Source organism: Heptranchias perlo, chromosome 4, assembly GCF_035084215.1.
Source record: "Heptranchias perlo isolate sHepPer1 chromosome 4, sHepPer1.hap1, whole genome shotgun sequence".
Classification (NCBI taxonomy): domain Eukaryota; kingdom Metazoa; phylum Chordata; class Chondrichthyes; order Hexanchiformes; family Hexanchidae; genus Heptranchias; species Heptranchias perlo.
The window spans coordinates 8,493,643-8,516,908 of record NC_090328.1 but is presented as its reverse complement, the minus strand read 5'-3'; the positions used below and the strand labels follow the sequence as shown (position 1 = coordinate 8,516,908).

General features: G+C 44.7%; 1 protein-coding gene across 2 annotated transcripts in view; it reads right to left on the bottom strand.

The window, feature by feature from the left end:
• htt (huntingtin) overlaps window positions 1–23,266 on the bottom strand; it is a 209,063-nt gene that overhangs the window by 22,108 nt on the left and 163,689 nt on the right. Inside the window, exons 49-60 of one of the 2 annotated variants that reach the window (XM_067982438.1) lie at window positions 22,307–22,484; window positions 21,512–21,616; window positions 19,499–19,686; window positions 16,619–16,745; window positions 16,265–16,368; window positions 12,217–12,395; window positions 10,226–10,365; window positions 9,592–9,674; window positions 8,977–9,107; window positions 7,513–7,642; window positions 2,411–2,566; window positions 900–1,090 (exon numbers count right to left, since the gene is read on the bottom strand). In XM_067982438.1, coding sequence (XP_067838539.1) covers window positions 900–1,090; window positions 2,411–2,566; window positions 7,513–7,642; window positions 8,977–9,107; window positions 9,592–9,674; window positions 10,226–10,365; window positions 12,217–12,395; window positions 16,265–16,368; window positions 16,619–16,745; window positions 19,499–19,686; window positions 21,512–21,616; window positions 22,307–22,484 — 1,712 coding nt within the window. The remainder of the gene's footprint in view (window positions 1–899; window positions 1,091–2,410; window positions 2,567–7,512; window positions 7,643–8,976; window positions 9,108–9,591; window positions 9,675–10,225; window positions 10,366–12,216; window positions 12,396–16,264; window positions 16,369–16,618; window positions 16,746–19,498; window positions 19,687–21,511; window positions 21,617–22,306; window positions 22,485–23,266) is intronic. The other variant, XM_067982439.1, reaches the window with a different exon arrangement.

Below are 23,266 nucleotides of genomic sequence, written 5' to 3'. Positions count from 1 at the left end.
CTGAAGGCTTGCACGGCTCTCCCTCCCAGGGGCTGAAGGCTTGCACGGCTCTCCCTCCCAGGGGCTGAAGGCTTGCACGGCTCTCCCTCCCAGGGGCTGAAGGCTTGCACGGCTCTCCCTCCCAGGGGCTGACGGCTTGCACGGCTCTCCCTCCCAGGGGCTGACGGCTTGCACGGCTCTCCCTCCCAGGGGCTGAAGGCTTGCACGGCTCTCCCTCCCAGGGGCTGAAGGCTTGCACGGCTCTCCCTCCCAGGGGCTGAAGGCTTGCACGGCTCTCCCTCCCAGGGGCTGAAGGCTTGCACGGCTCTCCCTCCCAGGGGCTGAAGGCTTGCACGGCTCTCCCTCCCAGGGGCTGAAGGCTTGCACGGCTCTCCCTCCCAGGGGCTGAAGGCTTGCACGGCTCCCTCTCCCAGGGGCTGAAGGCTTGCACGGCTCTCCCTCCCAGGGGCTGAAGGCTTGCACGGTGCCCTCTCCCAAGGGCTGAAGGCTTGCACGGCGCCCTCTCCCAAGGGCTGAAGGCTTGCACGGCTCCCTCTCCCAGGGGCTGAAGGCTTGCACGGCGCCCTCTCCCAAGGGCTGAAGGCTTGCACGGCGCCCTCTCCCAGGGGATTGAGTTGTTTCTCTACCGCTGTAGATGCTGGGTGAAGAACTCCTCATTCTACTGAAAATGTTTACAGTACACACAATGACCATTTTGAAAATAGGGACACCTTAAACAAAACCAGCTCCCTAAGGTGTCTGTAATTTAGAGGTTTCACTGTACAATCATGCACAACAGCAGGCAACATTCTTATAAACTCACTATCCGCTCACTGAGGGACCATCCTTACTGTTCTAAAACAAAGGCACATGCGACCAATCCGAAAGGTGAGGATAAATCTAATAGAATTCTCTCGTACTGTGCTATTCCACGTAGGTTGGACAGCAGGTAATCACTAATGATTGGAATGAGCTGCTTTGCTGTCTCATCCAACAGATCACACTCTAGGATGTACAGGATTCCATGTAGCGCTCCTATCCGAGATGGCATGTGTGTACTCCGCATTGTAGTCTCCAACAGACGACTTATCGGCTCTGCAATGGCCTTGTCCTACACAAAAAAACATGGGCAACAACAAATTAGTCCCTACAAAGACGTTAAGCATATACTGTAGACTCAAAGTTCTTGTATTTATATTTGAACATTGAGTTTTAAATAGAATTTACAGCAAAGAAACAGGCCATTCGGCCCAACTGGTCTGTGCTGGTGTTTATGCTCCACATGAGCCTCCTCCCTACTTCATCTCACCCTATCAGCATAACCTTCTATTCCTTTCTCCCTCATGTGTTTATCTAACTTCCCCTTGAAGGCATCTATATTATTCGCCTCAACTACTCCTTGTGGTAGCGAGTTCCACATTCTAACCACACTCTGGGTAAAGAAGTTTCACCTGAATTCCCTATTGGATTTATTAGTGACTATCTTATATTTATGACCTGTAACCTGCACATATAATCTGTAACTGTACAAAAGTTAATAAGCAAAGTCACATACCGTTAATAGAAATGCTACACTCTCTCTGAAAATGTCAGTACAAATCTCCAGTGGGATCATGGTGTGATTTATTCCTTATTTTACTACTTTATAGACCACCAAAGCGTTAAGCACGGATTCACTGCAGTCCTTCCAAAAAAAAGAGCTGGCAAGCTCCTGAGAGGCAAAGTCATCTCCAGTTAGATGGTAGATGAGGGCCAGCTGTGATTATTGATATCAGTAACTGCAATCTGCAGCTTATTTCATTGCCTTCTGGGGTCAGAGAGGAAGTTCCCAGAATTTGTTTTCCTAAATTGGCCTACGGTTTTTCTTTTTTTTTGCCTCTTCCAGGACTAACGTGACTAGGGTGGGCTGATGGGCCACGAAGGCTGCACTGTGTCTGGATGAGACAGGCTTGATGGACCAGTCAGTGTTTTCCTGCCCACCTTTCTCATATGCTCATATCCATGCTGGTAAACGAGGTACCTGTGATGCCCCCTCCATGATTGGATCTTTACGTGCTCCAAATATGTTTCTCCAGTAGTTTGTACAACTTGGGAGAGGATGATTAAACAAACAAGTAGAACATTGAGGGCCAGCTAGAAACGTGTGATGAACTAGAGCTCAAAGTGTACAAATTTCAGCTTACACAAACCATACCTACCCCCAATCACGCAAAGATGGATATACATGGAGATGTATATATGCACAGTGAGGATGACATAGTATATTGCGCAGAATCCTAAGGGAAAGTTCTCAAAGTTTGGACGTGTTTCACTACAGACTATCCGGAATGAGATAGCAATGGGATTTCCCACAGACTTTAGCATATTTCCAGCTCTCTCTCATTATCTCAAGTAGTCAACAAGGTTCCTTTTATTTTTGCCTTCTCCTTACCATGCCCAGAACAGCTGCGGCCTTGCAGATGGCTGGGACCAGATACTGATTCAGAATCTCATCTTCTGCCGGATGGATTTTCTGAAGTTCCGTCAGAGTGCTGTACATCATCTCAAACTGGGTCCTTTCAGTAAACAAATCCGAGACTGCCAAAAGCTGCAATGGAACAACAACGTTTCAACTAGAGTGGAAGAATTCTTTCCGACAGGGACTAATTACTTCTCACCTTCTCATCCATTCAGGCTAAATTTATCACGTTCGTACGTTTGATGGCAAGTTGAGTTGGTAAGACTAACACAGCGAGAATCTCACCAGAAAATAATATACAAAACTAGAAACTCCATGTACCTGCATGCTCCTACTGAACCACACAAAGGGATGATAGCAGGAAGGAAGGGGAAGAGAGAATTAAGGAAGGGGCTGGGAGAAGGAAAAAAAGAGATGGAGAAGAATCTTGAGGATAGAAGAAAGGGAAGACAATGTCTATTTCTTGAAAAGAACTGGGTAAGTGCTGTTTACGATACAAACAAGCAGACATGACTTGTGTGGGAAACTCGCTGGAGAAGCTGCATGAACAGCTATTGCAGTCCAGCCACCCGCTGTTGAGTGAGTGCAGGCGGCAGCTGGAGTACTTATCGCCAGTGTTGGGACCCAGGGGCTGGCACTATTAGCAGGAGTGTGATGGAATACTCTCCACTTGCCTGGATAGGTGCAGCTCCAACAACACTCAAGAAGCTCGACACCATCCAGAACAAAGCAGTGCGCTCGATCGGCAGCCCATCCACCACCCTAAACATTCTCTCCCTCCACCACCGGCGTACCGTGGCTGCAGTGTGTACCATCTACAGGATGCACTGCAGTAACTCGCCAAGGCTTCTTCGACAGCACCTCCCAAATCCGTGACCTCCATCACCTAGAAGGGCAAGGGCATCAGGTGCATGGGAACACCACCACCTGCATGTTCCCCTTCAGGTCACGTACCATTCCGACTTGGAAATATATCGGCCGTTCTTTTCATCGTCAGAGTCAAAATCCTGGAAACTCCCTACATAAGAACACTGTGGGAGCACCTTCACCACACAGACTACAGCGGTTCAAAAAGGCGGCCCACCACCACCACCTTCTCAAGGACAACTAGGGAGGGGCAATAAATGCCAGCGTCGCCCATTTCTCAAGAATGAATTTTTAAAAAAATTAGCAGCAAACTCAGGAGTCTAGCAATGCAGAGACAGTAATGTGTTTCAAAACAACACATCTATCAGCAATAGCCATGGTCCGAGCCCGATAATGGCATATTAAAAATTCTTTATATGCATTGTTAAGACTCAAAGTAGGTTAATGCTCTATAATTGATTATTGCTTACATTTGGTTAACATCTAATGATCTAACATGCTATGGTCACGAATCCTTTACTGGTATAAAAACTATGTAAAGTTGCACCCTCACAATTTTTTTTTAAACAGTTGAGCGTTGAACTATAAAACATCAGTTGCAATGATGCACAAGTCACATCCCCAGCATTTATGACAAATGGGAACAATCTTCTAATGCTCAGCTCAAGGTAACGCCTGCACCCTTTACTTCTGCTTTCACTACTGCAAGGATTTCACAAAGTTTGAAAGTTAGAGGGCTTGAGACATTTATAGGAGGCATGGAAGCAGCAGAATTTGGGACGGGGACCTCTCTGGAATGCTTGGACTTTGTTATTTACATTTAGAACAAAACTTCAGGAATTTTCTGAAATTGCCCAAATTTTTTTTAATTATGAAATCTAACTTTTGCAAAAACTGGCAATGACCAGAAAAAAGGGAAGTTAGAGAGAGATAGAGGCACCTTGTCCAGATTAAATGGAAGGAAAAATTGGCACACAGAGCCATAGATCAGCAACGAGAAGTATTTAAACAAGAGATAAAAAGGGTAAAAATCAAATAAGGAGAAAAGGAAATATATTGAAGGTTGGGGCTTTGTGGATGACCAGGGAGATTAGATTAAATTTGAAGTTTAAAAAAAAAATCAGTTAGTGCTTAAAGGCAGATTTTAAAAAAAAATCACCAGGACAAATATAAAGAATATTAGAAAGCTACAGAAAAAAGATTAGGAGCAGTTAAGGAGAATGAGCGACAAAAAACAAACTTGCACTTTTACTGGCACTTCATGTGCAACATTCTCAAAATTCCCACCGTTCTTCACAACCGATGAATTACTTTCAAAATCTAATCACTCTTGTTCTGTAGACAAACTTATTTGTGTACAGCAAGGTCCCACAAACAGCAAAGAGATAAATGGCCAGTTAATCTCTTTTGGTGATGTCCATTGAAGAAGGAATGTTAGTCAGGACACAGGAGAACTTCCTGCTCTTCCTTTAAAGTGCCATGGGATCTTTTACCAGCACAGAGCAGAACAAACACAAAAAAAGAGTTTTGCTGAATTTGTTCAAGACCTTAGTTAAGCCATAGATGGAGTAGTGTACACAGTTTTGGGCATCCCATTACAGGAAGCATGTAAAAGCAAAGGAAAAGGTGTAACATAAATTCACACGGGGTGATGGGGTTTACAGTTAATGAAGAGACTTGGAAAGTTAATGGGGGGGGGGGGGGGGAGGGGGATTTCTCCACAAGAGCCAAGCAAAAGAGAAAGATTTGCATTTATATAGCATCTTTCACAACCTCAGGATGTCCCAAAGTGCTTTACAGCCAATTAATTATTTTTTGAAGTGTAGTCACCATTGTAATGTATGAAACACAATTTGCGCACAGCAAGGTCCCACAAACAGCAATTTGATAGTAACCAGATCATGTGTTTTAGTGATGTTGGTTGAGGGATAATTACCAGCCAGGATACCAGGGAGAACTCCCTTGTTTTTCTTCAAAACAATACTATGGGATCCTTTATGTCCACCTGAGATGGCGGACGGGGTCTCAGTTTAACGTCTCATCCGAAGGGCAGCATCGCCGGCAGTGCAGCACTCCCTCACGTGGCGTGTCAGCCTAGATTATCTGCTCAAGTCTTTGGAGTGGGACTTGAACCCATGATCTTCTGACTCAGTGGCGGGAGTGCTGCCCACTGAGTCACGGCTGACGCCTGATCGAGCTGCTTAAGTTTAGGAAGGGACATGATAGTGGAAACTATCCATCACTATTTACCCTGGCTGACGAGACTGTAACAAGAGGAGAGATTAGAAGAAATTTCTGCACACAGAAAGTGGTTAGAGTGCAGAATTCTCGGTCACAAACTGTGGCTGAAACAGAGCCCATAAATTTTTTTTTTTAAAAAGGGAATACAGCAGATTACTTGAAAAAGAATATTAAAGGCTATGGGGAGTGGATTAGAACGCCTCACATCGAGAATAACACTGGTGCAGATTTAACTGACCCGTTCCTGTGCTTTAATGTGCTATGTTTCGTTTTAAAATTTGTACGTTTACTTTCTTGTTTCAGCGATTCTTTCAGTAAGCTCTTTTTCATTATTTCTGGTTCCTTTCCCCATCCCCCACCTCTGAGCCTCCTCGCTCCATCCCCATCTGTCTTGCGTTTATCCTGGCTACAACAGCTGAGGCCCTGCCCAAAGGGTCAGGCGCCAAGGTTTCAACTGAGGCCTGTCAGGAATTTCATCCAGCGTGCCCGAGGTCTTGGTGTTTGTCCTGTGTCTCTTCCAGGATATTGTAATGTGTGTAAAATGCCAGGTCAGCACTTTACAAGTACAGTATTTTAAAACTGGGCAAAAAAACCCCAGAACTTTGCAATCCCCGAATCTTAATGTGAAAATAGTCTCAAGTAACTAAAGGTTTAAGAGTAAAAATGGGGAAATTTATTGGCTTCCAGGATCCATTTTGATTTAAAAATGTATATATAATTGAAACCTGGATAGCAATTTATCAGACTTGTTTGCAACAACTTACATACATTATATATTTATATTTTTATCATTGTAAAATACCCCCCGGTACTCCATAAGCCCCATGGATTTGCACTAGTTTAACTAATTTGCAAGGCTCACAAAAACTTATCTTTGGCTCCCCTAACGGCTTGATGGGTAAATGTACAGCATTTAAATAAAGGCATCAGCCGTGTCTCAGTGGGTAGCACTCTCACCCGAGTCAGAAGGTCATGGGTTCTAGTCCCACTCCAGAGACTTGAGCACATGATCAAGGCTGACACTCCCCCCGGAGCACTGAGGGAGTGCCGCACTGTCAGAGGTGCAGTCGTTCGGATGAGGCGTTAAACCGAGGCCCCGTCTGCCCCCTCAGGTGGGCGTAAAAGATCCCACAGCCAATATTTCGAAGAGGAACAGGGGAGTTCGCCCCGTGTCCTGGCCAATATTTATCCCTCAACCAACATCAGATTATCTGGTCATTATCACATTGCTATTGGTGGGACCTTGCTGCGCGCAAATTGGCTGCTGCATTTCCTACATTACAATAGTGACTACACTTCAAAAAGTACTTTGTTGGTTGTAAAGCGCTGGAGATCGTGAAAGCTGCTATATAAATACAAGTTTGTTCTTTCTCTCACAGCACAGTGTGATACTGAGCCATATAGATCAGGAAGGTACCCAGGCTGGGCTAAGGTGGCTTTTTCAAGGCACTGCTCAGTACACAGTGGCTCAGGGGGCGGGGGGCGGGGGTGTGGAAAGAGAAGAGACACCAGGATTCCTGCTTATTATCTAGTGAGCTGGAAATGCTCGGACTTTGTTAATTACTACTAAAACAAAATTTCAGGAATTTTCTGAAATTGCCCAAATTTTAAAAAAATGGAATCTAACTTTTGCAAAAACCAATGAGGACGTTATAGTGAGATATAAAGATACATGGTCCAGATTAAGTAGAAGGAAAAATTGGCACAAAGACCATAGATCAAGCAATGGGAAATATTTAAACATGAGATAGAAAGGGTAAAAAAAAATCAAGCAAAGAAAATTGGGAATGTATCAAAGACTGAGGTTTCATTGATGAACGTACAGGGAGATTAGATTAAATTAAATTTAAAGTTAAAAAAGTCAGTTAGTATTTAAAGGGCAGATAATAAAACCACCGGGACAAATATAAGGATATAAGAAAGCTGTAAAAAACAGAAAATTAGAAAGGTGAAGATCCGACACTTACTGATCTTACCACCTCACTGACCAGGACGACGGGGGTTTTCTTGCCAGCGTTTGTGGGAAGAATCCACTGACTGTAGAGTTCCAACAGGAATTGGGAACAGGAATGAATGTCAACCCCAGCTCGATGCTTCCTGGAAATAAAGCGCAGGAAGTGTCAAACAGGCTAGAAACTAAATTTCTGTAGAAAGATGAGAGATAACCTGTGAGCATATCTGTGCTATATTAGCTCTGTGGGAAGCAGTCTCGCCTCTCAAAGTTGTGCACATAATCTGTGGTGACGCTCCAGTGCAGTACTGAGAGAGTGCTGCATTGTGAAAGATGCTTCAGATAACATTTGAAACACAGGCTCTCTGTCTGCCTGTTCAGGAGGCCATTGGAAGCTGTAACGGGGAAGACGGTAGGATTGGTATTCGGGAAGAGCAAAATCAAATGGGCTGAAGGGCTTTCTTCATCAGAACCAATCTCAGGATCTCACTGCAACAACCGGCTGCTGACAAGGCACACTATTTAGTCAAGTCTAGAGAAACGTTAAATTTTCATTGCAGAAATGTTTTTGTTAATCCATCACCATATGGTATGTGCAGCCTGTGGTGTGGCACAGAGCCACACAAACCAAAAGACATTAGGCCTGTGCTGAGCCAGCTGATCTTAGCAGCAGTACGGAGTGCTACGATTGGCCTTCACTGTCCCTGGGCTCGGCTGGTTTGGGACACAAATCGTGAGTGGCTGATCTGAAAACCAGGATTTGGCCACGTATTCCATGTGCGCTGCGGGAGATCGGAACAGAGTTGATCCTGTGCAGCAGACTCAGGCTCACAGTACTCCAGGGCCCTTTCGATTGAACAGCCAGCCTGACTTGTTAATACTTGGGGAGAGGTTGATCAGTTGGAAGGTGGGATTACTTCCTTCTTGACTTCAGATAACCCTGTAAACCAACACAGAGTGCTCTGCGTTCGGTAAGCTGTGCTATCTTAGCTGGTTGAACTCTGACAGTACGTGTCTGTGAACTGGGATGAGGGCCCTTCCGTATTGGCCAACGTGTGCCTCACATCTCTGGGCATAGGGAAGTGGAGTGTGTCCCTACACAGAGGGAGTGTACACTCCATATCAGGCAAACACAGTCTGCATCTGTGGATTTCTTAGTGGTTTGGTTTGGACACTGAACGATGGTGATGGGATTGTGCATGTAAGGGCGTCTGGCTGACCAAAATAAACGTTGTGCTGCACAAACTAGAGCACGCATTTACTGTCTTAGTAATTTCAGTTCGCCATTTTTCCCCTCTGCAGAGTTTGCCTATGTTCTGCGCACACTCGGCTGCTAAGACAGGCTCCTAAGGCTTTTGCTAAAGCCGTGTGGAAGTGACTCAGTGAGACCGATCGTCTGATAGTGGTTTCAGTGTGACTGACTGTCTGACACTGCGACAAGAATCAACACATCACTCGTTGTTGACGGCCTTGGACTGACCTGGAGTTAATCGGGGAGGTTGGAGGGGAGGGTGGAGCAGGTACATCATTTTCATCTTCCTCGTCTTCATCCCACTCCTCTTCTCTCAAGGGGGTTATGTTGTTTCCCAGCCAGACAGAATGAATGGAGACCTGCGCACAGTGGACAAAACACCTCATGAATTCGAAGTCAAGTCTGAAGAGCATAATTTCATAAAGATCAGTGTGTTCCCCCCACCCTCCCCAAAAAACTCAGTGTTTCCTCTTTTCCGAAGATCCTAAATCTTGCTCCGATGCAGCGCCAGGAACAGCAGCAACCCTCGCACCTAAGTGGGCATTCTACATGCGCAAGCCTAGGCAATTGGGCGTCAACAGTGGAGGACATCAAAGTTGAGCAGCAAACTCTCGTACTGATCCATCCATGAGTCAGCGGTTAAATGCATCACTGGGCCACGCAAAAGAGGGGGCTGGAAATTTCAGAGTTCCTGCACCGCATCACTACACAGAAACCTTCTTCCTACTATCTGTGAAAATGCATGTTATATGGACAAAGGGCAAGGACAGAGTAATGCTCGGCTGTGAAATTCCCTGTTGCTGAATAACCTGACACTGAATATCAAACACACTTGTACTGTACCTGCCCCAGTTTATAATCCATGTTCCCCATTTCCCGTTCTGTGTTTATCTGCAGTAAAAGTTTTTCATGGCTTATCAGGACACCTAGATTTAATGGAAATAAAAACACACAATAAAGATGGTTAAAAACGGATTCAAACAATAACGTACTTCTACGATTAATGTAAGGAAGCACAAATGACAAACCTCAGACCAGAATCTGGATCTCTGGTCCTCTTTTCTCAGGTTTGAATTGAGTTTCTTTGACCATTTTAATAACACACTCTCTTACTGACTTTACACAATGCCTGGAAACATTCCAAAATATACTGAGCTCAGCAGTGCACTGTTTAAGAAACTTAACGAAACAACGTAGTCCAGCTGTTGATCTCCCTTGGGCTCTCTTCATGGATCTGAAAGATCTAGTTGCCTGCTCTTGGTCCAATGACTCACAGCATAAACATTGTAGCTGATTTTTTTGTGAGCCCCCTCCTCCTTTACTGTCTATATCTTATAAATGTTCTGAGCAAAAACATTGCTTAAAATAGTTTGAAACTGATGCAAAACTACCACAGACAATTCAACAGAGATTAGTGCAAATAACACTTGGAACCAAAATGACTAACTGGCAGGTGAATGCTACCAGTGCAACACACCAGATGTTGAAGAGGAGAGAGACGGCACAGGGTCCCATGCCTGATAAGGGTAGTGCAATGCTATGTTGTCCCTTTTTGATACCATTGCTTGGATTTCTCGCTCCACTATTCCCCGAATGACACTCAGTTTTCTTCCGAACCTGTGAACGGGATTGTCAAAGTGTCAGCTCAACCACCAAACAAGCATCACCAAGAAAATTAACAGCAGGCACGACATGCACTAAGTCTAAAACCCTGTCAAAGTTCAAAACTTCAGGGGAGGGGGAATGGCTGCTGATCCACACACAAAAAGACACATTTGCTTGATTTGTGAATCTGCTACTTGCGGTTTACTGTGGCTGAGATCCCCAGTGTGGCAAATCTGTACCTCCAATCACACGTGTACCACAAATCAATCACACACCTGTACCACCAATCTTACTGGCGACCATTAAACACATCTGTTTCCTTTGTTAGTTTTTTACATCATATATAAAAAGTGTACTTTACAGTGCAAGTCTTCTTAACCCTCCCACCCCATAATACTTCTCTTGAAAGCATTAACTGTTACTAACAGAAAGGCTCCCAAAAGCCTACTTTGATTCCCAACATTGTTCAAGAGGCTGCTGTTGTGATTGTTCTAAACTCAATGAATAAATTATTGACTGTAATCTCAATCAAGATCAAGGCGAGAAGCATCAACCCTTCCCTCCTCCACCACCACCACCATCCCCCCCACCCCCAAATCCATTCTTCTTAGATTGTCCTGATACCATATCTTGGCTGAGAGGCTAATCAGGCAATTTGAATCTGCCGTCTTCCTACAACTACAGGAGGTACGAGTGTGCGCGTACACATGCGTGCTCGTACGCGCGCTTCCTAAAGCAACTGGCCCTTTCATTTTCTCAAGTGTTCAACGCTGTTATCTATGGATCCAGTGAGCTCCAGACCTGCAAGAAGGGCTTGGCAGCAAGACTTAAAACCAGATTGAATCCAAGGAGCAGGAATTTATATCCGTCAAAAACGCAAGATTGACTCAAGCTTGTGTGAAAGGCAACCAACATATTTTTCCAGAATATATATGCCTGCAAGACTCTACAGCAGGGATGCCAGGCACTACTGAACAGGAACGTGAAGGCAGTGGCACTCTCTTCCTCATCCAGTGGGTGTCTCTATAGTGTCATCTTTACTGAGAGATCATTTGCAGAACTATAGAAGGGGATTCAGCTAGATTTTGTCTGACAAATATTGCTAGTTGAGAAATCCCCCCATGCACCATCCCTGGTTCACTGGCAAAAAAAACCCAGCACAGCTGTTTGTTTGGAAGCAGGCAGTCCAGCCACATTGTCAATGGAGGAAGTGCATGATCTGGAACGAATCTACATAAGGTGGGTAAAAATAGGAACCTCCCGTACCTTCTCGCTAAAGGAGAATATCCTCAGCAAAAAAAAAAATTCAACTCGCACCAAGTCCTGTTCACCCATCACCCCTCTGACCTACATTGGCTCCCTGTCCGGGAACGCCTCAATTTTAAAATTCTCATCCTTGTTTTCAAATCCCTCCATGGCATCGCCCCTCCCTATCTCTAACCTTCTCCAGCCCGACAACCCTCCAAGACCTCTGCGCTCCTCCTATTCTGGCCTCTTGCGCATTCAATTTTCATCGCTCAACCATTGCCGGGTGTGCCTTCAGCTGCCTAGGCCCTAATTTCTGGAATTCCCTCCCTAAATCTCTCTGCCTCCCTCTCCTCCTTTAAGGCGCTCCTTAAAACCTACCTCTTTGACCAGCCTTATGGTCACCTGTTCTAGAATCTCCTATTGCGGCTCGGTGTGAAACTTTCTTTGATTACGCTCTTGTGAAGCACCTTGGGACGTTTTACTATGTTAAAGACTCTATATAAAAGCAAGCTGTTGTTGTTGTTGTTAAGGCAATCATTCTTACGGATTAAAAAAAAACTGGCAGGTTAATTCCTTCACGTCTGTAGCTGGATACGCACGTGCTGTACAACTAACCTTGTGTCCAGAGCCTTCAGAGCTTTATTACGTGGCTGATGCTCGAGGCAGCTGGTGGCTGGATTCCCTGCCACTGGAATAGACATAGCACTTAGCACCAAGGATGTTATCGCTTGCACTGCAAGAATATTAATCTGGGTCCTCTCCATATCCTCCTTAATAAAAATATGAAGAGGGTGCTGTTACAAGAAAGAGAAAATGGATTTCACAAAAGGCACAGACAGACATCCCAACGACAAAAACATTAGCAAAAACACGAAAGTGGCCGGCTGCCCAAACCTCATAGGAACAAAGGACATTCAGCCCCTCGAGCATGTTCCGTTATTCAATTAGATCATGGCTGACCTGTATCTTAACTCCATTTTCCTGCCTTGGTTCTGTAACCCTTACCAAACAAAAATCTATCAATCTCAGTTTTGGGTAAATTCTGAATTGACCCCCAGCCTCAACAGCTTTTTGGGGGAAGAGTGTTCCAGATTTCCACTCCCCTTTGTGTGAAGAAGTGCTTCCTGACATCACCCCTGAGCGGCTTGGCTCTAATTTTAAGGTTATGCCCCCTTGTTCTGGACTCTCCCCACCAGAGGAAATAGTTTCTCTCTATCTGCCCCATCAAATCCTTTAATCATATCACCTCAATTATATCATGCCTTAACCTTCTATACTCAATGGATTACAAGCCTCGTCTATGCAACAACCATAGAGGGCTGTGGGTGTAGGGTAATTACCTATCAGAAACTGGGGCCAGCTGAGGGGCATACTCAGTGCAGCCTGGTTATAATTCAGACGGATCTCAGTCTGACTGCTGCTGGAGACTCAGCGACAATGAAGCCTCAGTACACATGCAGAACTCACTACCCTTGGCGGCTCATTTCTCACGTTAAGACAACATAGGTGGGACTGTCCCCTTTCTCCTCACGTTAAAAAAAATCTGCAAGGTTTTTGAAATATTTCAGGAGGCATGAGAAGCAAGCTGGACAAATGCTGGTCTTCCCAGGAGATCCAAAGGGCCGCCAAACCACTTTTGCACCTGACCAGAGTTATACTGCAGCTGATGCAAACCCGAAGCCACGAGAAGTGGCTTCTCGAAGAGACGCTTGCACCAGCTGGGATTAGTGCGCTCAAGTATCAGATCGAGACCCGACACGCGAATTGCATTTACACTTTCTTTGTTAATGTGCTCCAAAAATCACTATGCATCGATACAAAAGCTCAGTCACACTTTCTGGGGCAGCCTGGCTGAGGTCCAAAGGAACCATGGGCCTAGAAGTGCCCTGCTGCAGTGTAATACTTTGGTATAGATCATTCGAATCATTAATCATTCTACGATACCCATTTCGGAGTGAGTTGAAAACATTACCACTCTTTATATTCCTCTTGGTAGCCAGGCATCCCGACAATGTGGAAAATTGCCCAGGTATTTCCTATCCACAAAAAGCAGGACAAATCCAATCAGTCTACTCTCAATCATCAGCAAAGTGATGGAAGGTATCGTCGACAGTGCTATCAAGCGGCACTCACTCACCAATAACCTGCTCACCGATGCTCAGTTTGGGTTCCGCCAGGACCACTCGGCTCCAGACCTCATTACAGCCTTGGTCCAAACATGGACAAAAGAGCTGAATTCCAGGGGTGAGGTGAGAGAGACTGCCCTTGACATCAAGGCAGCATTTGACAGAGTGTGGCACCAAGGAGCCCTAGTAAAATTGAAGTCAATGGGAATCAGGGGGGAAACTCTCCAGTGGCTGGAGTCATACCTAGCAAAAAGGAAGATGGTAGTGGTTGTTGGAGGCCAATCATCTCAGCCTCAGGATATTGCTGCAGGAGTTCCTCAGGGCAGTGTCCTAGGCCCAACCATCTTCAGCTGCCTCATCAATGACCTTCCCTCCATCATAAGGTCAGAAATGGGGATGTTCGCTGATGATTGCACAGTGTTCAGTTTCATTCGCAACCCCTCAGATAACAAAGCAGTCCATGCCCTCAAGCAGCAAGACCTGGACAACATCCAGGCTTGGGCTCACAAGTGGCAAGTAACATTTACGCTAGACAAGTGCCAGGCAATACCATCTCCAACGAGAGAGAGACTAACCAACTTCCCATGACGTTCAACGGCATTACCATTGCCGAATCCCCCATCATCAACATCCTGGGGGTCACCATTGACCAGAAACTTAACTGGACGTAGCCACATAAATACTGTGGCTATAAGAGCAGGTCAAAGACTGGGTATTCTGCAGCGAGTGACTGACCTCCCGACTCCCCAAAGCCTTTCCACCATCTACAAGGCACAAGTCAGGAGTGTGATGGAATACTCTCCACTTGCCTGGATGAGTGCAGCTCCAACAACACTCAAGAAGCTCGACATCATCCAGGACAAAGCAGCCCGCTTGATTGGCACCCCATCCACCACCCTAAACAATCACTCCCTTCACCACCAGCGCACGGTGGTTGCAGTGTACCATTTACAGGATGCACTGCAGCAACTCGCCAAGGCATCTTCAACAGCACAACCCAAACCCACGACCTCTACCACCTAGAAGGACAAGAGCAGCAGGCACGTGGGAACAACACCACCTGCACGTTCCCCTCCAAGTCAAACACCATCATGACTTGGAAATATATCGCCATTCCTTCGTCGTCGCTGGGTCAAAATCCTGGAACTCCCTTCCCAACAGCACTGTAGGAGGACCTTCACCACATGGACTGCAGCGGTTCAAGGCGGCGGCTCACCACCACCTTCTCGAGGGAAATTAGGGATGGGCAATAAATGCTGGTCTTGCCAGCAACACCCACATCCCATGAATAAAAAAAAAATCAAGGGAGTTGGGAAATCTACCAAATCAAGGCCAACTGGGGTATGGTCCCACAGGTGCCAGTTACTTCCAGTACCTTTTCCAGATGGTCGTCATGGGCAAGTCTAGACACATGTGCCAGAAGGCCATGTGACTACACGGACATCACAATCAGCCGCAATCTTCCCCTCATTCATCATCCACAAATTCCAGCATGGGTCACTGAATAACAATCAGGAGCAGGCACTCCAGTTGATTTTCCCCTGGTCGAGGGGAGGCACTTAAACCAATTGTAGCACCGTCATTGCTACCCGTGGCTGAGAGTTAACTAACTCAGTATGGGCCAGGGATCAAGCCTATGATCTTCCTGCTCTACTACACGCTACCTTTAACAAATGGGCCACCTGAAACCCAACTAAGAATTGATATTCATTTCAAGTGTATGTAGCGCTCCTATTTTTTTTTACCCTTCTGGATTCACTGGTCGCGTGCCTCCAATTCAGAACAGACAATCTGCTCCTAAATAGCGTACCAAGTCAGCACCGGTAAATGAGTGGGTAATGCAATGACGAATCTCTCTCCAATTTTCACCTGATGTCTGACCTCTATGTATGCCATGCTTCCTCCAGAGATGTGGCTGAGATAAGCAACTCAGCAGATTTAGTTTGGGGTGGGGGGGGGGTGGAAGGGGGAAAAAAAGAGAAAAAGAATGGGGGAAACTGAACCCAAGATACCCCCAGTCCAGTGAACCAGCTCCTTCATTCTCATAGGAAACATAGGAACAGGAGTAGGCCATTCAGCCTCTCGTGCCTGCTCCGCCATTTGATAAGATCATGGCTGATCTGTGATCTAGCTCCATATACCTGCCTTTGGCCCATATCCCTTAATACCTTTGGTTGTCAAAAACCTATCTATCTCACATTTAAATTTAGCAATTGAGCCAGTATCAATTGCCGTTTGTGGGAGAGAGTTCCAAACTTCTACCACCCTTTGTGTGTAGAAATGTTTTCTAATCTCACTCCTGAAAGGTTTGGCTCTAATTTTTAGGCTGTGCCCCCTAGTCCTAGAATCCCCAACCAGCGGAAATAGTTTCTCTCTATCCACCCTATCTGTTCCCCTTAATATCTGATAAACTTCGATCAGATCACCCCTTAACCTTCGAAACTCCAGAGAATACAACCCCAATTTGTGTAATTCTCAACACAATTCCCAATATCTCAATGCCAGTTCCTCTAAACTCTATGTTCATTTGGTTGTACCTCTTGTGGAACTTCCTCTTCCTGGTCCATCGCGATTGGTTGAGTCACGAGCACACCAAGAAGGGTTGCCCAGGTTTCCTCAAACTGAGTGCGGCTGGTCCACCCTGAAACAGAAGGAACCAATTATACAGTTTGTGACTCCTTCCGTTCAAAGCAGACTACATTTACTCTGGATCAAGGCTTACAATGTTTGGCAGAGGGCTAAGGGCACAACAAAAACCACAGCAGCAGCAGCACGGTGCGAGAGAAGCCACTTTTAATGGGCTTCCGTGAAATCAGGAGTCTATAAAACCAACAGGAGCCAGTAAAATCAAGAACAACATCCATTCTTTTCCCTCAGTTTTTGCCACTTACCAAGAACATTTATTCTGTAAATGAACTCTTTGAAGACCTCTTTTTCCTGAAGGAACTCGACTGGAATTTCAGGAAGAGTTGTACCAAATTCACCCCCAGCTTGTGGTAACCATCCCAACTTCCACACCTGGGGAAAGTTAATTGCAGGTTAATGGCACGGGAACATTCTTCACTGACACTGAAGTATGTGACATGCAATTTGTTAAAGGCAAATTGCGTTTAACCAATTTGATGCAGATTTTTGATTAGGTAACAGAGAGGGTCGATGAGAGCAACGCAGTTGACGTGGTGTGTATGGACTTTCAAAAGGAATTTGATAAAGTGCCACATAATGGGCTTTAGCTTTGATGAGAAGCCTATGGAATAAAAGGGGCAGTAGCAGCATGGATACAGAATTGGCTAAGTGATAGGAAACAGTAGTAGTGAGCAGATGTTTTTCTGACTGGAATGGAGGTGTACAGTGGTGTTCCCCTGGGGTTGGTACTAGGACCATTGCTTTTCTTGATATATATTAATGACTTGGACTTGGGTATACAGGGCACAATTTCAAAATTTGCAGATGACAAAACTAGGAAGGGTAGTGAACAGTGAGGAGGATAGTGATAGACTTCAAGAGGACAGAGACAGGCTGGTGGAATGGGCAGTCACATGGCAGATGAAATTTAACGCAGAAAAGTGTGAAGAGATACAGTTTGGTAGGAAGAACGAGGAGAGGCAATATAAACTAAAGGGTACAATTCTAAAAGGGATGCAGGAACAGAGAGATCTGGGGGTACATGTGCACAAATCTTTGAAGGTGGCAGGGCAGGTTGAGAAAGCAGTTAAGAAAGCATACAGGATCCTGGGCTTTATAAATAGAGGCATAGAGTACAAAAGCAAAGAGGTTATGATGAACCTTTATAAAAGACTGGTTCGGCCACAACTGGAGCATTTCTGGGCACTGCACTTCAGGAAGGATGTGAAGGCCTTAGAGAGGATGCAGAAGAGGTTTACTAGAATGATTCCAGGGATGAGGGACTTTAGTTACGTGGATAGACTGAAGAAGCTGGGGTTGTTCTCCTTGGAACAGAGACGGTCGCGAGGAGATTTGATAGAGGTATTCAAAATCATGAAGGGTCTAGAGAAAGTAGATAGTGAGAAACTGTTCCCATTGGCGGAAGGGTCAAGAACCAGAGGACATAGATTTAAGGTGATTGGCAAAAGAAACAAGGGCGACATGAGGAAAAACTTTTTAACACAGCGAGTGGTTATGATCTGGAATGCACTGCCTGAAGGTGTGGTGGAGGCAGATTCAATCGTGGCCTTCAAAAGGAACTGGATAAGTACTTGATGGGAAAAAATTTGCAAGGCTACTGGGATTGGGCAAGGGAGTGGGACTAGCTGGATTGCTCTTGGAGAGCTGGCACGGACTCGATAGGCCGAATGGCCTCCTTCAGAGTTGTAACCATTTTATGGTTCTATGAATTTCATAATTGCTTAATTGACACCTAAATCTTGATCCAGATTATGTGGTGTCCATGATGTATTAAACATACACCATTCTGTTGCAGTGTTTTAGACAAGAGTGTCACAAGCCATTAGTTCGTAAATCACATTGTTGCTGTTGCGCTATCAAGCGACCACAGGAGTTTAAACTGGAGTGGGATAAGAGAAAACAAACATTTCACATGCTTGAAGAAAGTCAACATGCCCGAGCACAATCGGCACTTCAATTTTGAACAACTTGGCAACAGAGTAATTTTTTAAATGGAATAAAAAGCCAAGGAGAAAGAACAAGGCCCATAGTGCAGGACATCAAGGACAAAGACAGTAAAAAAGGAGACAAGGTAAGAGAAGAAGTGGTGTTTGGTTGGGCAAAGTCTGAAGGCCGTAGAAGGAAGGGAAGACTGAGGGAGGTGAGGTTATAATAGGAATCATTGACAGGATGCTGCCTGGTATGAGGAAATACAAATACGAAGAAAAGCTTGAAAAATTAGGACTTTTCTCGTTACAGCCACGCAGATTATGGAACAATATGAATAGAAGTGCTAAAAATTATGAAAGGATGTTTCCAGGGGCCATAGATGCACGATTAAATGTTAGGGATTTATAAACAGAACACAGGAGGATCTTCTTTACACAAAGAGTTGTGAGAGTGTGGAATTCATTTCCAAGGTTAGTGGCTGAGGCAGAAATGATGTGGCTATCCATGGTTAGATTGGTGGATGAAGGAAAAGGAGTTGAAGGGATATGGGAACAGGGCAATAAATGTGATTAGGACTATTTACGCCTGTAGATGGTAAATTTAGCAGAAGAGGATCAATATACTGTATCATATAGGATCTTCAAAGGGATGGGAACATGGACCTTGAGAAAATTACATTTGAAAAACTAATGAAAAATGACGACTGGATTTCACATATCCACCGTATTAAAGCATAAATGCTAAATAGAAACAGAAAAGGTTAGAGTACGTATAGAAAAGATGGATTAATGCTTTGACGGTAGGCTCATCAAACTCCATGTTCTGATGAAGGGTCCACACCCAAAATGTTAACACATTTTTCTCTTTTATAAATGCTTTCAGGCCTGCTGTCTATTTCCAGAATCTTCTGTCTTTATTTCATTCTTTTTTTTTTAAACAGCATTTGGATTTTTCCCCTTTCCGCCATTAAGGACACACAACTCATTAAATAATAAATTTACCTGGAACAGAATATACCTCCATGATTACCCAATAAAAAAAAAAAATCAACCCATCATCCAAATGTGAAGGACTATTTGTTTGCTAATCCTTTTCAGTATTTTAATACTGTACCAGATTTCTGGTCAATCAAGTTTCTAGCTGCTTCGAGTGAACCCTTCAAGCCCAGGAATGACAATGAAGTTACCCAAACTCACCAATGGAGGGGCACGGGTGTAGCTGTTAACTAGAGGCAGTCTGGCTAGGCTAATGCCGATATTCCTGAGTGTCGGGTTCAGGAACGCTGGGATTCGGGTGTTGCTGGCATGCCCAAAGGACAGTACAGACTGGAGACACTCCACCATTTCCACCATCACATCGCAGGCCTTCGTTATGCACTTGGATCCTAAAAAAGGAAGAAAGTGAAAGGATTAGAGCCCCATAACTTCCGTTAATAACTACAAAACCAAGTCCTGGTTTCCAAGATACTACAGCTCAACGGTTCCAACCAAGTAGGAAGGAAACACAACTGAAAATGTAAACCAAAAGAGACACACACTTGCATTTATATACCGGCTTATCAAGAACATCTCAAAATACTTCACGCAACTTGACTTTGAAGTAAAGTGACCTTTGTGCAGGCCAACATTTTCATATGAATTTGTACATAGGCCATTGTGCGGAGAGTTTAAAATTGCTTCTGAAGAAATTTAATTTGTCTTTGCCCTGAAGCCACAACTTTAAGTAATTCTTTGTACTAAAAAAGAAATTAGCTGCTACCACGAGGGGAGGTGATCTGTTTCTTGGCATTCTCACCTCTGAGTCAGTAGGGCATGGGTTCAAGCTTCGCTCCAGGACTTCAGCGCATAACCTAGATCGACATCTCAGCGCAGTACTGAGGGAGTGCTGCAGTGACGGAGGTGCCACCTTTTGGATGAGGTATTAAACCGGGGTTCTGTTTGCCTGTTCAGGTAGACGCAAAAGATCCCATGGCACTATTCGAAGAGCAAGGGAGTCCTCCTGGTGTGCTGGTCAACATTTATCCCTCAACCAACACCATAAAAACAGATTATCTCCTCGTTGCTTGTGGGATCTTGCTGTGCGTAAATTGGCTGCTGTGTTTGCCCATAGTGACAACAGTAATTTCACTTCAAAAATAATTAATTGGCTGTGAAACACTTTTGGATGCCCCAAGGTTGTGAAAGGTGCCATACAAATGCAAGTTCTTTCTTTCATGTTATTGCCTAGAAATAAAGTCGAGGTTGTCTGGCTAGTACATTTGGTCTGTGAAATGATAATGTGGGCAAGTTTGTCACTGAGATGAAATGCAACTCACTCTTTGTGATTATCATAATCACCTAAAAGGGAACATACAATGAATGGAAAGACACTGAAGGGTGTGGATGGACATAGAATTCATTGGTTCAAACACATGACTCACAGAGTGAGAGTGCAAGTGGATGAAGCCAATACAGGTTTGGGTTTTATGAATAGTTGTATGGAGTACAGGAGTAAAGCAGTAATGATGAATTCATACATTGGTTAGGCTCCAGCTGGGGTACAAGCTGCAGGTTTGGGCACCCCGTTATACTAAGGACATTAAAGCCATAGAGAGTGTACAGCGTAGATTCATCAGGATGATGAAGGGATGGAAAAACTATAGTAATGAGGAGAGTCATGAGATGCTGGGACAATTTCCACTGGAGCAGAGACAGTTAAAGAGATATTTAATAGAGGCTTTTAAAATTGTGAAGCGAATAGGGAAAGACAATTTCCTTTGGCTAGGGAGTCACTGATGAGGGATCAGCAATTTAAAATTGCCAATAAGAGAGTAAGGAGAGAGGGTCAGTGAAATTTTGTTATATAGAGGACTGTTGGGTATGGTCGGCTTTGCCACAGGATGCAGTTAAGGCAGAGACCATTACATCGTTTGACGGAAAAGTAGATAAATATTTGAAGCAGAAGATGCAAGACTATGTGGAGACAGCAGGGCAGGGGGGTTTGTATTGAATGGTTCTAGCTAAAAGCTAGCACAGATACAATAGGCTGAATGGCCTCCTCCTGTACTGTAAACTTCTACAGTTGTATGGCAGGTGGGAATCAGTACCTCCAAGAACTACAGGAGGTAATTGCGACTTAACTGTCACCTTCAAATGTCATCGGACTGCTATGATAATTTAAGATGGTGTGCGTGTCCAGAGGGAAAGATGTGAAGAGTCACATTTACTTACTCTCAGACACATTCGCACTCTCTTCATCTTCAATTGTAGTTCTGTCAGTATTTGACTTTCTCCTCTCCTCATGAAGAAGCAGCTGCTCCCCTGGTTCAACCGCCACTGAAACAAACAAATAGTATCAATCACAGGCAGCGAGAGAGCACGCGAGAGCGAGTGGCTAAACTCCGGGTTCTTAAAACAAATTCCTCAGAACTGAAAATTTTTATTCCACTGAACTATTTTCTTCAAATAAATATACTGCCCGGTGAGCAGGGTAAACAATTAGCTCAATTACTTTGTAAAAAAAACTGGATGCTGCATAACACATCATTACAGAAATTCTGAAAATGGTCCGATAATGTATATTAATGATGACAGTTCTGAGGACCCTCTACAAATACTGACATACTCTCTGGGACTTCCTAGAAATACTGATTTTAATCTGTTTGTTTTGCCTATCCCAGGAGATTACGTAGCTTCAGGGAAGTGGGGGGACGGGGGCAGGGAGGGGAGAGAGAGAGAGAGAGAAAGTGTCTAGTCATGATGCTCTGGCCATCATGGTGTGGGGCAGGCTTGATGGACCGGCAAGTCTTTCCCTACCCGTCAATTTTGTATGCACTATTTAATTAAACGTGCTGCACCTGGCCTGGGAGAGCTTGATGTTATAGAGTGCTTAATAGTAACCCTCAGTGCACCAAATGGAAACTAGTCCACTCCCACAGCATTATCACCTTTCACTCGGACAGCCGCAAAAAAAAGCAACATTTTTTTACTTAATTTCTGCTAACAAAGAAAAAAAGAAATCCTTACTTGCTTCTATGATGAACCGTATGCAGTTGATAACTGAGCAGGCTTGAGTTACGTAGGCCGCAGACGCCAGCAGATTCCAAACGCCGGGCTGCTGCAGAACTAAGCAGCAACAATCCAGAGCAGCTTGCAGGTCCAGACTTAGAGGAACTTGATCGTGCATCAACTGCCAACACAGCGCCTGCACCACAAAATGGAAAAATAAGATGTACAGATTTAAAGGCACACGACCGTTATGTAGAATTAAGCAGAATGTACAACACAGAAACAGGCCATTCGGCCCAACTGGTCCATGCTCCACACGAACCTCCTCCCACCCTTCTTCAGCTAGCCCTGTCAGCATATCCTTCTGGTATCGTTGGAACGAGGCAGCAGGTCCCACAGCATCGGAAGAGAGAAGACACGGGTTACCGGTTCGGGTGGGAGCCCACTGACCTGCCTTTTCACTTTCCAGATGCTGACTTACCTGCTGCGCACTTCCAGCATCTTCTGTTGCTTCAGATCTCCAGCATTCGCAGATTTTCTATCTACTCACCTTTTTCTTGGTTTCAGCAGATACAACTGAGCGGCTTGCTCGGCCACTTCAGAGGGCAGTTAAGAGTCAACCGCATCGGTGTGAGACTGGAGTCATATATAAGCCAGACCAGGTAAGGACGGCAGGTTTCCTTCCCTAAAGGACACTAGTGAACCAGTTGGGTTTTTACAACAATCAGACAGCTTCGTGGTCAACTTTACTGATACCAGCTATTTATTTCGGTAGAAATTTGATTGAAGTAACACACTGACAAAATGTTCTCACACCTGCTGCAGTTCCAATTATTTCAAACATACAAATTGGGGTTACAGAACCATTTACTGTTTCAGAGAAATGTAACCTATCTGGGATTACCTCAGCTTCTAAAAATGCACTGGAAAACCAGACTTAGTATTTAGCCTTCAGCTGTCTCAGGCCAATCCTTGCAA